At 43.5% G+C, this 14,983-nt stretch overlaps 1 protein-coding gene across 11 annotated transcripts in view; it reads left to right on the top strand.

Moving 5' to 3' along the window:
* The window catches only part of MCF2L2 (MCF.2 cell line derived transforming sequence-like 2), a 191,141-nt gene extending 176,158 nt beyond the window's left edge, over positions 1-14,983 (top strand). For 6 of the 11 annotated variants that reach the window (XM_075418242.1, XM_075418241.1, XM_075418245.1 and 3 more), the window contains 7 exons: positions 2,928-3,017; positions 5,136-5,207; positions 6,975-7,061; positions 9,269-9,387; positions 9,945-10,057; positions 11,053-11,156; positions 12,311-14,983. In XM_075418242.1, coding sequence (XP_075274357.1) covers positions 2,928-3,017; positions 5,136-5,207; positions 6,975-7,061; positions 9,269-9,387; positions 9,945-10,057; positions 11,053-11,156; positions 12,311-12,411 — 686 coding nt within the window. In that variant the 3' untranslated portion in view covers positions 12,412-14,983. The remainder of the gene's footprint in view (positions 1-2,927; positions 3,018-5,135; positions 5,208-6,974; positions 7,062-9,268; positions 9,388-9,944; positions 10,058-11,052; positions 11,157-12,310) is intronic. The other 5 variants (XM_075418247.1, XM_075418248.1, XM_075418240.1 and 2 more) reach the window with 4 other exon arrangements.

Below are 14,983 nucleotides of genomic sequence, written 5' to 3' on the forward strand. Positions count from 1 at the left end.
TCCTGTGACTTGGAGAAATCAGTTACAAAACATAGATTTCAGAAATGCAGGATAATGCTGCAGTTCGGGTGAGTTTGGCTCCACAATTTTGGTTTGGGCCTCTTTTGCTCTTTTATCTGAATTTTTCTTGTCTTGTGAAATGTCTCTCATTGCATTCAGTGTTGCAGACAGCAAGAGACAGCAAGGCACAGTTGAGAAGAGCTCATCCCCCCTGGGCTGCAGGCACTCTCAGCTCAGAGCCTTGCTGGGTCTAGTTACTTGAGATTCCTGTGGAACGTCTCCATTACGCGATGTCCCATTTCACTTCGTTGTGCTGTTCAGTTACTAATCTGGTCTGGGCCTAGAGGAAACCAGCTGGCAAACAGGCTGGACGATCTGCAGAGCGTGGTCATTCCTGCAGGCAGGGGCAACGCCAAGCAGTGTGAGCACTGTGTGGACTGGCTGTTAAGGCAGATCAGAAGCTCTGAGAAGGGAACAGGGAAGTGACTGCAGTAAGCTTGTCCTGTTCTTCACTGCTTTGTCTAACGGTTCATTACTGGCTGGGGCAGGAGATGACACACTGAGCTGAGCATACTTTGGTTCAGACCCACTGTGTCTGTTCATGTCCAGGGTACACAAAAGGGAAGGTTTAAACAATAAAATAACAATACTAACTAGGGGGAAAACAAGATTGCCTGATGGATAGCAACTGGCAGTGGAACGTGAATGCTCAAAGCATTGCTGCACCGTCTGCCCAGACTGGATATCATAGGGTAGAAAACATTGTATGTAAGCACCTTGGTGTTTTGGCCAAAGAAATGCTGATGTCTGGAGGAGAAACTTTCCCATCCTGCACTCCACCAGTGCAGAGACACCCAAGAGACCCCCCCAGAACTGGCACCAGGGTGTGTCAAAGTCCACACTCGTAGCACTCTGCATTTCCCGCACCCTTAGGTCAGCATTAGCTGTCCTGGTTTGCAGAACCAAACTCATAGTCCTTGGAGCTGGCACAGGGTCTCCAAGAGCTGCATGATGTGGTGTAAATGCAGCCCAACACCATAACTGAAATTTTCTTTGTATTTTAATGCGGGCAGTTACAGCAGCCTAGATGTGGAGTCATTCCATGGTGATTATCACTGAGAGCAGAGTTTAACCTCTCATTTCTCTTCAGCTTTTTAGGCAGTGTGAATGAGGATGTACTTGAATGTATGTGCTTTTATGAGTAAATTGATAAGGAAGTGCATCGGCAGATACAGAATTTACAGCCTTTTCACAGGATCCAATCTACAGTTAAAATTGCACAGAATACCATAAAATATGGTTTCCTAATATTTTGGCATAATAAAACATTATAGGAATTGCAGTTCAACCAGTCACGTTAAATTCTGCCTTACTGGAAACATGTAGTGAAAGTGACATTTACTAGGCATAACTATGGGAAAAAAAAAAAAAGTAAAGGGAAGTGTTGTGTGACTGAACATTAAAATAAGGAAACGTGAAGATGAGCAATGGTAAAGAATTTTAAGATTTTCACAGTAGTACAGTTCTGCACAGGATATTTAAGCCTGAAATATAAAATCACCTGAAACTTGTTTCGCTCCAGGGCTGTATGCCAGTTAACCATGAAAAAAAAAAAAAAGAGAGAGAGAAAGGAAGATAGACATGGTAAGAGAAAGCAGACAACTGGAATAGAAAAGTCCCTCTGAATCATGGGCACCATCTAGAAACATCTGGGCTAAGATTCAGCAAAGCATGTCAGCGTGTGCTAGAAAGAGAAAGTAACTTCACTTATGCCAGGAAATTTTTCAGTGAAAATAGAAACAACTATTTAAATTTTACATAAATATTTCTTTGATTTTTCTTTTTAAAATAAAAATCACAAATAGTTTTTGACAAACCTGGTAACAGAGTATTTAAAGCCATACCATTGTCAATTGTGGTTGTGTCCTGGTAGAGTTAAGTGTTTGACTTTCTCACTGAAACAGAGATGTGAAGCATATGGATAGCTTTACTCCTGTCTCAGTGGAAATACTCACTTGAGTAACGCAGCGCATGTGCTTAAGAGTGTTTTCAGCAGAAGAGACTACAAAGTTACTCCTGAAATGTTTGTGAGCAAGCAACTTTTTCTCCATATTGGTGCTGCTGTAGTTGGTAGGTGGAAGAAGGGTACTGATGTGCTTGAACATGTGCGGACACAATCTCTTCAGAGCTGCGTAATGACCTCGAAGTGTCTTAAAATGTCGTGGGCTCTCAGAAGCTAGCTGACAGTTAGTCCGTTTACCTCTGATCTGTTTATGGAACATTTTGAGCCAAAAATGCTATTCACATCTCATAGTGAAATCTGGGGAAGTTGTGTCTTCACTCCTGAGCAGACTTCGAGAAAAGGCAGGTTCCTAATTGGAGTAAATAAAAAAAGCTCCATTGCCGTCTCTTTTTCCAAGCTGATTTGCACCGGGACGAGTGGAGGCTCAGAGAGCATTTTCAGGCATTCACAAAGTTAACTTCTAGAAATGACAAATGTGAGCTCCAAACCAGTCATGTTTGGTTTTCAGTGTATTTCAGGTCAGCCATCGGAGAACAAGCAGTTCAGTGTCTAAACTAATCCAAACCTCATCTGTAGATGCACACACCATTCTAACCATCATGCTCATCTATCTGTGTTTCGTAGCTGTACTTAGACACTAGTTGGTTGCCAAAATATTAATTGGCATAAGTCTCCTTTCTGAACTATCAAAATTGGTGCAACTGGAACTGCTTTGAAAATATGTTCATATAAACTGCTTTCTGTGCTTTTCACTTTGTGGAGGGTATTTTTCCTGGCTGTTTTAGAGGAGCAACCTACCTTTTATTTACCCTTTTCCAGCTGCTGCTTTGCTTTGGACATCTTTAACCCTCAGTGCTTATTAACCTCTAATCCTGCCCTGCATTGCATCTGTCTGTTCTCCCAGATCCAGAATCTAAGGAAAGAGAAGTTACCCGTCGCTTCTCCCTAGCCTCCTCCATCAGCACCACAGTTAATGCTTCTGCTGTGACCAAAGGTACAGTCATGCCGCTTGCTTAGCTACCCTTCTCCCTTCCTGCTGACTGATACATTTACTGCCAAATGCTGTTCACAGAGTGAGTACATCAGGCTCAATTTTTACAAAAACAGGAGGTTCCATTAGAAGAAGAGTCAGGACCAGTATGACACCTGCAGGGGGGCAGGCCGAGACATTTTGAATGTATATCAAGGTGTGTTGCCAGCATATATAGTGACTCTTCTCAGTTTCTCCACGATAGCCTTCAAAGAGTGGTGCTGGTTTCCATGGAAACTGGATTAATTTTTGGCTGATGTGGGGTTAGGTTTCCAACTTCTCCCTGGTTTGGAATAACTGAAATTCAGTAGAAATTATTTCTCTGATTCCTTAAACCTTTTTAGGGTTTTTGTTTTCAAGATGGAGAGAATCTCCTCATCGCATAGCAGATATCAGATGGTAACAAAGCCTGAAATCAAGCCAAAAATGGAGTAGCAATAGATGCCAGTTTTAAGCGTATTTAGCATAATCATAGTTATAATTAGAAATTACATTTGCAAGGAAATTTTCAGACGTGTAAGGGAGCTAGGTGCCCAGTATGCACTGAAGTCTGTGCAGTTTTTGTGAGAACTTACGAGAGTTTGATTTTTGAGCTGTAACTATTTTGAGAAAAGGCACTTCTACAAAATTTAAGTTACTGCACTAGTGCCTACTTTTAAGTGCAAAAGCAATGCGTGCGTTTGGGCAAGCTGGTTGTGTTGAAAATCCGTAAGATTGTAGGCACATATGCCTATGTGTCAGAGTTACTTTTGAGAACAGAACATATGGCCTTACGTCCAATTCTGAATAATACTGTCTTGGCAATTCCTGGAATGAAGGAACTGATTTGCAAGTTTAAGATTTGCAGGGCAATTCACAAACCAAAATAGCAGGAAAACCAGGTGAATTCATTGGTATAAAAATCTTTGCTATATATTTGTCAGAAGAAGGTTGCACAGTGTTCAGTGCACTCTGAATGGTTGTGAGGGATATGAACCATACCCCTGACTGTGCAATGAGGCTGTCATGAGATGAGAGCGTGGTGGGGTTTATTGGCAGAGGAAGGATGTGATATTACTGCTAACTACAAATGTTTCATTGCCAGCCTCCTTAGACCATAACACTAAAACATCACCACATGGAAATGATGGGCATAGCATAGGAGAAGAGATTCTTACAGCTTTCTGTCCATGGCAACAACTTCAGAAATACATGATCAGTTACTAAGTTATGGGAAGACTGAGTTATTTCCTAGTATTTATCTACAAAGCTGGGAAACAGAAAGAAGCACATATGAACAGAGAGAATGGGCAACCAAAGGTTGTTTTTTCAGTGTGGTTTATCAAAGAAAGCATGGGTCAATTACAATGAAATTGAAAATTCATTACAGTTTCATATAAAAAAATCCTGTCCTAGGATCCTGTCCACCACAAGACTGTTGGCAATTTCTTGGAATGCTGAGAAAACTACCTTCATAATTATTTAAAAGCTGGGGAAAAATATCAGTGCTTTTCCATTAAGCGTTTTATTTACTGCTTTAGGAAAATAGTTCAGATGACAAAAGAACTGAAGCCTGAGTCTTGTCTCAGCATCAGCCCAATGCAGGTCTAGCCAGGGTGTTTGGATCATCACATTCAAGGGTACGGCATGCTGCAGCGTGCTGATCCTCACTGCTGACAGTTCAGCTCCGTCACATCACCAGCCCTCCACACCTGGAGTCAGGACACAGGACAGGTGCCCTCCACTGCTATGGGGCCTAAGTGTTGGCTTTTGTGGGCTCTTCCCTGCCAGCCCCATGGGTAGAGCTGAGGTGGTGAGTCTGCCTGCGTTAGTGCCATCTCCTGGACAGGAGTGAGAGAAAACATCTGTGGAAACCTGATGGGAAGAAGACACATTTGCTATGTCTTAATGTCTTTTGAAAAAACGGGTCTGTTTCCTATCCGCATCACAAAAGCCTTTATCTTCACCACCTAGAATTTAGGGGTTGGTCATTTTTCTGGGTGAAACAGAAAGTATTAGGCAGATAGAGTTTCCAGGAAATAGAAAAGCAAGTTTCTCCTTTAACAATATTTACAGCCTTGTGACTCTGCAAACTTCACACAGGTCCCCTTGTTCCTGCAGTTAAAGTCAAGAGACATGAAATAAAGAGTGACCCAACTCCCCTGGGGTTTGAAGGTATGAGTGTTTCCATCCTGCATGAAACCCTGTTCGGCAATTTTTTGATATTATTCACTCAATTCATATCTCATCACTGCTGGCAGAAAACACTGGAGTCCGTTAAGGGTTTGGTGTCAGTTTATCTGTTTAACTATGATAAACACAGCTTGTCACCCCCTTTCCTGTCCCCTGCACTCATGATATATTTACCAGCTTTCACCTAGGGATGGGCCTAAATTAAAACCCCAGTTTTCTGCCTGTTTTGGGAGGTAATGCTCTAGACTGTGATCCCGATCTGGATTTTCTGCCTGGTTTCTACCTCACTCTGTAGAGTGCAGCAGCAGGGAGCCAAGGGGCTACTTTTCACATTCACCTGCAGTCTGGCCGCTTGCATCCCTGTTCCCCTGTTAGTGTCTGTGCCTAATAAGAGGAGCAGGAGCCATGTGCATGAAGACTACAGAAGAGGCTAGACTGTGCATTAATATTCATTTAAGGTGCAGTGTTTCATTTCAGCCAAGAAGAATTTCCACCTATTTGTTGCAGCAGATTCATCAATTACTGCTTAATAAACAATACCAAAGATTTAAACTGGGAAATTATTCCCCAGCCACTGGGAGATCACCAGCTTCTGTTGTCAGTTTTCCCCTTTACATGAGCACTTGCCACAGCAGGTTGCCCTGTGGGGCACAAGCAGCCAGGTACCCCTGCTGCAGGACAGGCAGGTGAGAGATGTAGGCTGAGGAATCCTTTCTTCGGATTGTGTTGCTCTGCACAAAACCTTGGCAGACAGGGCAGGAGGCCAGGTCAGCTCTGATGTGTCACTGATTCCATCACTATCTCCTATGTCACTCCCAGCAGAAGAGGAGTCTGGAACAGAGAGGTTGGAAGAAACAGTTCAGAGGCAGCAGAGGAGATAGTAGTTTTGCTGTTTGCACAAAGTTTGTTTTTGCCAGTGACCCCTGGCACTACATTTGGAATCATCCTGGCACCCAGCACCAGAGTTTCCTGAACTGTGGTGTTTGTACCTCACTTTCCTCACTGACAGATACTTCTGATCTCAGCACACCACGTGGCTGCGGAGGTAGGGGGTGTTTCGAGGTGCAAGTATGACCCATAAGATAGAGCTGAGTTGATCCTCACTGGTTCAAAACATGATCCTACTTCACAACATCCCTCACCAGACTGAGTTTCTTGAAGTAGGAAACAATGAACACTATCATCCCTTTACCAGAAGGTACTGCTGCTCTTGCCAGGGCTCTGACCAAGTTAATAATGCAAACGATTTGATGTACTTAGCTAAAAACTTCCCCCACAGAACTGCATTGCATTCAGCAGGAGTGAAATCATTCATTTCTGGGTGGGAAAAAGAGCCTCCCTGGTCCCCTTACGTTGCTGTATGGATGGGCATCAAAACCATATACCATCACCTACAGAATGATTTGAAATGCTGCAAGGAAAATATGTTAAAAATGTGTAAGGAAGCTGTAGTGAAATGGAACACTGCACTGTTCATCCAGTAATAGTTTTCCTTAATTAACACCAATATTTGTTTCATTCATTTGGCTGTTCTTTGTCCTTCTCAGACCTACAGTTTTTTTGTGGAATGCTGCTGTCTTTTCACTCTTTTGTGCTGGTCATGTGTCTCCTCTCTTATAACTGTTGGACCCCAGTCCACGTGTTTCTTAAAGAGACTGCCAGTTGCAGATGTGATACAGGAATTCACTTTGTACTGGTTGTCTGGTCCCTGTTTCACCCTGAAGACACAAATTATACTTCCTGTCACAGATGCATTTGAGAACACCATATTGGCCCAGACTAAATGTAATACCGGTTCCACCATGAGACCTGTACCTAGATCTGCTTCACAGACAGGTAAACAAAATTAAAATATTTATCATCTCAATTTGAGAATGTAATATAAATTTATGATAATATTGAATCTCTTTAAATTAAAGAGATTTTTCTCTTTTAATGAACATTATTTCTGTGAAAGCAATGAAAGAACTAGCTTGGATCGCTAGCAGGTATAGAAACAATGTCCTAGATTTTGGTTTTCTGTAGGTCAGGCACAGCTGAAAATAATTCTTTTAATTGATGTCAGAGAGCTCAGAATTTGATCTGTGTTATTTTCTAGCTTGAATTAAGTACGTAAAATTTAATCTCTGAAATTAGAATAGCAATTTGTATGGAAGAGGAAGGCTGGTGCATGTATTTGTAAGGAATCCTTGCTGTTCAGGTTTCTGCCTTGAATGCTTTCTATAAACGACAGTGGCAAAAGATTACTGAAGCTTTGTCTAGGGGGAAGGGGGATAGCTTTTTCTTCTGGTGTTCATAGCCCAACCTGTGAACTTGAACTAGAATTGCTGTAGCAATTTGAAGCTAATTAGCATCAATGTATTCTTGCACATTTGGACAGTTGCTAATATTTTGCTGGTGTGATTCAACTGATACAGAATATGGGGTCCAGTTCTACATGCTGCATGGTCTGCAGCTGAAGTTGCCTCTTCCATCTCAAAACTCTGCTGGTATAGACCTTGGCAGGGACATTCACAACCCAGCACGTGAATGTCACTTCAGAGGCTACTTTACGCCTTGAAAAGTATGGATGACCTAACTGTACCTGTTGGGTTATAACCGGGGATGCTGCTCTGGTGGAAGAAGGTCTCTGGCTCTCTCGTAACTGAATGGCGGTGGTCAGGGCAGTCAGAGCCCCTGCATAACAGGAGGGAGGAGAAGGGGCTGCAGAGCTGCATGAGCACATGTTGCACCAACCAGTGCCTGTAGCAGGGAGGATGTGCATGGGCAGGGATTAAATAAATCAATTAATAATCCTATTTCTCCCAGGTCAGGTTGCTTTTCTGCTTACTGTCTGGCTTGGGTTTTGTATTGTCTCAGGCCAGGTGTTGCTGCGGGTTATGTGTGCTGGGTTATGCATAATCCCACTGCATGAGCATCCGTCTGCATGCCTTGTTGTCAGAGCATGGCTTTGCCTTGCCAAGAGCAACAGCCCACAGGCTGTAAAGAACCTGATGCAGCATTTGCTCAGCCAAAGTCCCTGTCAATCAGCTAATGCACAGCAGCTACATGAAGTAGGCAGGCACGCAGTGATTTGACTGGCTCCATTCAGCTTGTACCTGTCAGGGCCGCAGAATCCCTTGGTAGGTGCAAGGTCTGTTTCCTCCCAGCTGGACTGAAAAGGGACAGGCATCAAGTGTGAAGGAAAGTGTAGATCATGATTGCCATCCGAACAGAGGAGGCTGAGTTTGCCATCATGGGAGCCTCAGGCAGGCAGGTCTTATAAGGCTCAGCCTGAATTTCCCTCAGGACGCATCCTCTGGGCATGACTTTGTGGGAAAGAAACTGGCTGTTGTGCTTGGGCTGGAAATCTCTTGCTAAGTCCCTTCCACTGGCCTGGTGTGGTTTTGGGTGCAAATCATGCAATAAGACGGCTAACAGTAGAAATATGAACAAAATCTTCTCTACCTAGCACCAAGGTCTGGTTGTCTTTGTGCCTTGTTGCTTACTTTGTCCCTTCCCTGCACTTCCAGCCTGCCCCAGGGTATAGTCTAGCAAGTTGCTCAGGTGGTAATATGACCTTGGGGTGAGATGCAGATAAGAAGGCAACCAAAATTCAATGGCTTCGGACTTCAATTTATAGATAAACACGTAGAGGTAAGCTGGAAACTGAATGACCATGGCCTTCCGAAAATCACGTCAGTAAAAGTTGTCATTTGCTACAGTGCTCACTCTGCAGAAATATTCCTGGTCCTTGCTGCTTGTACCTCCTGAACTGAAGAGACTTAGCAATGCTAAACACTCAAGGTATTGATCGGCAAACATGCTGTTGCCACACAATCTGCCCTCCCACAAATGACAGCAAGTGGTGCAGGTTTTTAGAGACAGAATAATGGCCTCAAAGTAATTTTAATGGCAAAATCAGGGAACAAATTGTAAAAAGGTACAAGCCTTTGTAAGTGGAATAGTGGCAAGAAACCTGTGACATTTGTTTTTGAAAGACTGAGTGTGAAACAGGCTCATGACTGATAGCTAACTCTTTTTGTTGTATCTCCTTTGAAAAGGTTGGCCCAGCAGGCAAATGCCATCTCTAGACACATTTGAAGATTTTGAAGCCATCCCCTCCAGCACAGATGAACTCTCCAACTCTTCTGACTTGGAGGAAGAGACCAACCCTAACAATGTAACTCCTTTTTCAAATTATGATGCCCTTTCCCATTGCAGCCTCTTTTTCTCTAAAGATCGTGATTTAACCTGCAAAGTTTGGTTTCATACCAGCCTTAAATTCATGGATGCATGGGAATACAGAAGATGGGAATTTGATCTGGGGTGTTGGAAGATTATTCCAAGATGGTTTTGTTGATCAGGATCAGGACCATAAAAAGTTACCCTTACTTCTAAGCTGTACCTGTTACAAAAGTGAGGGGAAACTCTGAGCCTTTAAACAAGCAATTTCAGATTTTTCCAGATAACTTAACCTGGTGTCACAAACCCAATTTCTATATCAGAAAAATGTCTGGCCAGTTAGTTCTAATGCCTGAATGCACGGCACAGTTCTGTGCAAAGTTTGAATAATATTTATCCTGGGTATGACAAAAGGAATAAGAAGTGATACAATTCCATACAGAAGAAGTCTCTGCCAGCTTGAAATGTCTAATGTACTATTTAACTCGCTCTCTCTTGCAGTGTTCTTTCATCCATAGTGACTATATTTCTGGTGCATTGTTTCATTCATTTTAGGGGACCAACCTTTTTCGAGTAGAAGGCAGTTTTGACAGCTGTTTCCCAGATTCTCTTACACTCGAGGATGGAGATTTAGTGCAGTTTGTGCAGGAAGGAGAGAATGGTCAATGGTAAGTACAGCAGAGTGACAGAATTCGACAAGTAGAACAGTCCTAGCCTCCTGGAAAAGATGGAAAATATTCAGAAGAATGTCAAAACCTCTTCAAAAATCCAAATCCACTCACCCTGTTGACCACAATGTGAAAGAGGCAGTGGGAGGCATGAACATACAAGCAGCTTTGGTTAATTCCACCTGGTTGGCTTTCATCCCAAATGCTTGTGACAGGAGGCTTAAGAAGACAGAAGTTAACATCGAGGAAATGGAGGGGGCATATTTGGGCTTTTGACACCTTCTAGCCAGAAGGACACTGTCAAAGGCAGCACCCTCCCATAGGATACATCAGTAGAATCCCCATGTCTTCCACCAAGCTGCAGCAGTGAACCAGAGAGCATTCTGAGCCCCCGAAGGCTTAGATATAAGATGTGATTGACAAAGTGGAATGAATCTGGCCCCCTTGAGCTCGCATATGTTTCAGTGTATCTATTCTCTCTTGCTGACAAGTGAGTGTTAAGAACAGACCTGGCTGGACACATGAATTCTCCTTCATTGGTAATTTGGAGGCAGAAGATCTGCTCTGCTTGAAGTCCCTGTGCAGTCAGAGCCTTCACTCAGAACGGACTGCCAGCTGAGATGGGAACAAGTCCCGTAGGGTGAAGTAGGTGGGAAGTGAGCTAACTGCATCCACCCCAGACTGTTTACAGCGAGGGGGATGGACAACATGAAAGATTCATTTTCCTGAGCTCTGGATTTGGCCCAGGGTCTCAAACACAGGCCAAGGCCACTGCTTCCTTGTCACACAGGCTGCTTGCAAGTGAGCTTGATCTGGGATACTGGGTCACCATCCGAGACTGCTGAAACTTAAGTCACCGGCTACCTGTTGGACTGCCCTGGGTCCTCTGCCTTCTTCCTTAGTTTGGGAAATAGCTGCACAATGTGCGCCTCTAAGGAACACAACCCAGGGAAAGGGAACGGAGGGAAATTTACTGACTGTTCTCTGAATTTCAGGTTAGTGAAGAAACTGGTCTCCGAGAAAAGCGACTGGGTTCCTTCCAGTATATTGCAGCCAGCAGAGGGGGACAGTAACAACATAATTAAGAACAGCAATGCAGGTAATACAGAAAATGTGTTACTGGCGTATTTTTTTTTTCATACTAAAAAAGGATGTGATAAAAAGGGATGTGATAAACGTACACTTCCTGTATTAAAGTACTCTGCCTGAGCGTATGTCTGTGCTGCAGTCCCTGGTGATGCTGCTGAGTTAGCCTGAAATTTGGTGCTGTGGGTGTCAGAGCTAGTTAGGCACAGCAGCTTACCTTGGCATGGTTTGATTGTTTTTCTTTTCCTGGGCAGAACTTGAATCTTGCAGCAACCTCCTGTGGCCACCAGTATCCAGGCTGGCTGCTTTGCAGCTAGCCCGAGTGTGTCAAACGGCAGGGTGTGTTGTAACTGCAGGATAGCTTTCATCCTGACACGAGTAGCGTTTGGATTTAGATCAACATCAGGGCTGTGGTGCTGGTCTGGGTTTGAAAACATTAAAATCTTGTGAACCATTACTGCTTTCATCATGTTTCACTGCTGGCTCCAAAAGTTGGAGGAAGGGCTGCTCTGATGAGATTTCAGCCAAATCAGCACTAAAAGTCATCCTTTCTTCAGCTCTGGTTCTGACCTAACAGGTTGCACTGGAAAAACTGAGTCTCAGCAACTCTGCAGATCAAAGGTGATAATTTTAGATTAATTTTTGCCCATTCTTAAACATAATTTACTGAAACGTGTCCTGCTTTTCTTCTGGTAATAAAGCAAAATCTGGCACAGCCATTCCCTGAGGACCTGCAATAGAGAGCTACCAGCATTTTATTCGAGTTACTGGATTCTTTTGATTCTTTTTTTTTTTTGTCAGTTTGTTAAAGTGGAGAAAAATCTTTCTGAAAGTTAACCAAGATTCTTTGCTGTGGCTTAAAGGGAGTTTGGTAACTGCTGCTTCTTCACTTTCACAGCAGGTCAGTTCTGCCTTCACCCTCAGTGCCTAACTATGGCTCTCATATCTCTGGCATGTCTAATGCTTCAAAAGAAAAAGCCACACATACATTACAGTTAGTTACATGCCAAAAGAGCCTCCCTTGCCTTTAGTGAAGGAATTAGAGCAGTAGAATTGTGATTATTTATTTTCTATTTTATATCAGGCTTTTAACAATGAACCTCAACACTGTAGAGGGGAAATCCTGTAGATGTGTTGTAGTGACAATGCCCCTGTGCTCCTTTTCAGACATGTACAACGATTCCTGCAGCACAGCTTCGGTAGAGTCAGACACCAAGGAGAGCGAGGTGGCCAAAAGCTTCCCAGCAGAACAGCGGGCTGGCAGCTGAGCAGCAGGACCAGCCTTACTCAGGACCCCATCCATCTCTCTGTTTATTTTGGGTGGACGCTGGATTGAAGTTGCCTTTCTCACAAGCTCTGAGGTTCATAATTCACTAAAACTTTATCAGCATGAACAGATGAGAACTGTGCTGTCCACTCGTCGACCTGGGAAAAACAAACTTGAAAGGAGCATTAAACATCCAGAAATCATCAAAACCCACCTTCAGTATTAGAGGAGAAAAATGCTTCTCGCATTGTTTATCAAACTGTTTCAGGAGATGTGGCCTAAATTAGGTCAACAGCAGAGCTGAAGAGTTACTATGCACGCACATTTCAGCAACTTTGCTTGAACACCGAGTTACTGCAGAGGGACACAGACACGGTTACCAGTTCTTGCTCTACTGTGGGGTTGCCTGGAGGTTTTTCCATTTGCTTGCCTCTGGCTGTGCCTTCCCCGTCCTCCTTAACTCCAGCTAAAACATCACAAATGTGCCCTTTTTGCTGATGGTCAACACCAAAACCATCCCATTGTAGGGTGGCTGTGGAAAAGAAACTTCTGACTTGGACTGTCAGAGAGCCTTCGCACAGCAATGACGTGACTCCTTTTGCAATGGCGCGGTGACCGACCCGCTGCATACAGCGTTCTGTTGGGATGATGCAGATGGCAGCTCCTCGCTGTGAGATGGAGGTGCAGGGCTTAGCAGGGAAGAAAAGATGTCTGACAGCTACTGTGACAAAGCACATTTTGAACTCTTTTTACAATATAAGTCATTCCTCTGCCCCCTCTGCAGTCTGTGGTTGCTGGATCACAATCCTTTGCATTTGGTGCCGAGAATTCAATTGAATGCCATTTAATGTCATATGTTTGAGTAGACTGCATGCTTTCTTTGTGTGCTGGGCTATGGATTAGATACATTTCATCCCCCATTTGGAATATATTTAAGCGTTGCAAATAGGCAGTGAGCATTAGATGCTCCAACAAGTGGATAAAGTGTTGTTGTTAAATACTTCTTTCCAGGATATTTGATTAAAGGACTGTACCAAATCTCTGCCACATAAATAATGTATGATATAAAGTGATTACAGATGTTATTATTCCTCTACAAGCCATTAGCTCATTTAGAGCAGCTGTTAAGGCATCTTAATGGTAATGGGATCTTAGGTCCCATAAAAGCTGCTAGTACTTTAGTAAAGATAGGTCTTGACTAAGGGTTGCAAACAGGCAAAGGTCAGCCTGGTAAAAATGACCCTAGAAGCTCAAGAGTGAGTGATTGGCTTTCACTATTAGGGATTTTTTGTTTAACCCTGAGACTAGTGGTGCTCTATGTAAATAATAAAGGGGACAAAAGCACTAAAAATGGAGATGAAGCAAAACCAAAACCCACTCTTGAATAACTGAACCTCCGAGCTAAATAGTAGGAGTTTGTATCATTTCTGCTATTGTCTTTGCAGGGACCCGAATGTTTTTCTTCCTGTCTCAGTGGAGGCTGGGGTTGCAAATATCTTAGTGTGTGAGTCAGGAGAGCTGTGAAGCAGGTAGATAGTCCCATTAGAGAAAAAGTCTTGGAGTAGGTAAAGGCTTATTCAGATTTTTTTTTTTGCCTATGAAGGCTTATTGGTTAAATATGAGTTGCACTGTGGTGGTGAATTCCTATGGTTCTGCTAACCCTCAATAGCTAAACTCTGTGATTTCTGGTGTTTTCTGTTTATGACTAGAGGACCTGGGAGTTCAGTACCTTTTTGGAAGCTAATTTTGTCCCACAGAGATAAGAGCATGTCTGTTTTGTGCTGGTCATGTACCTGAAGAATGACACGCAGGCTCTCAGGAACATGAATCCTGTTAGTCTACTGTAGTTAGGAGCATCCTGAGGGAAGAACTGATTACCTTCAGTCTCCCAAGGAAACATGCAGTGACATTTTCTTGTAGTGCAATTATTTTATCCTCTCCCTAAAATGAGTTCATTTTGGTTTCTGTATTACTTTCAGTGATTTTTGCACGGCCTCATAACAGTGCTTCTGCCTACCCCTGCCCTAAGCATAGGAGAGGAAAGGGGTAGGGAGCTTTGATTGCACATTATATAATATAGTAAGCTTTTGTGTGTGTGTGTGAGAGAGAGGTGGGGAAGGGTTACCCTGGGTGTATGAAACTGCCAAAACTAGGATTTGTGACGTTGCTGACAGACAGAAAGATGCAAACCTGCACTTTGGAGTTTCTCTGAAGGAGTCTCGTTCTGACGGTGAAATGGCAGTGGGAAGCGTCTGTTTGAACTGAAGATGGAAAATCAGGTATTGTCAGTCCATTTCCTACCTCTGCTGTGTGCAGGGTGACAGTGTGCTAGTCCTGTATCCCCTGCTGCCTCGATATCTTCCTGGAAAATGGGAGCTGTTGGATTTCCCATGTGTTGAATTCTGATGCTAAATTTTACATGCATGCAAAAATTGGGGACCCTCCAGGGGAGAGGAAGGCATTCATCCCCACCCATCCTGCTGTGCCCTCCATGGGTGTCAGTGGTGGCATCCTGTGGGGCAGTCTAGAGGTGCAGCAGGGAAGAGGATTGCTGCAGAAGTGTCTCCTCTCTC

Source organism: Opisthocomus hoazin, chromosome 4, assembly GCF_030867145.1.
Source record: "Opisthocomus hoazin isolate bOpiHoa1 chromosome 4, bOpiHoa1.hap1, whole genome shotgun sequence".
In the NCBI taxonomy this organism is placed as follows: Eukaryota; Metazoa; Chordata; class Aves; order Opisthocomiformes; family Opisthocomidae; genus Opisthocomus; species Opisthocomus hoazin.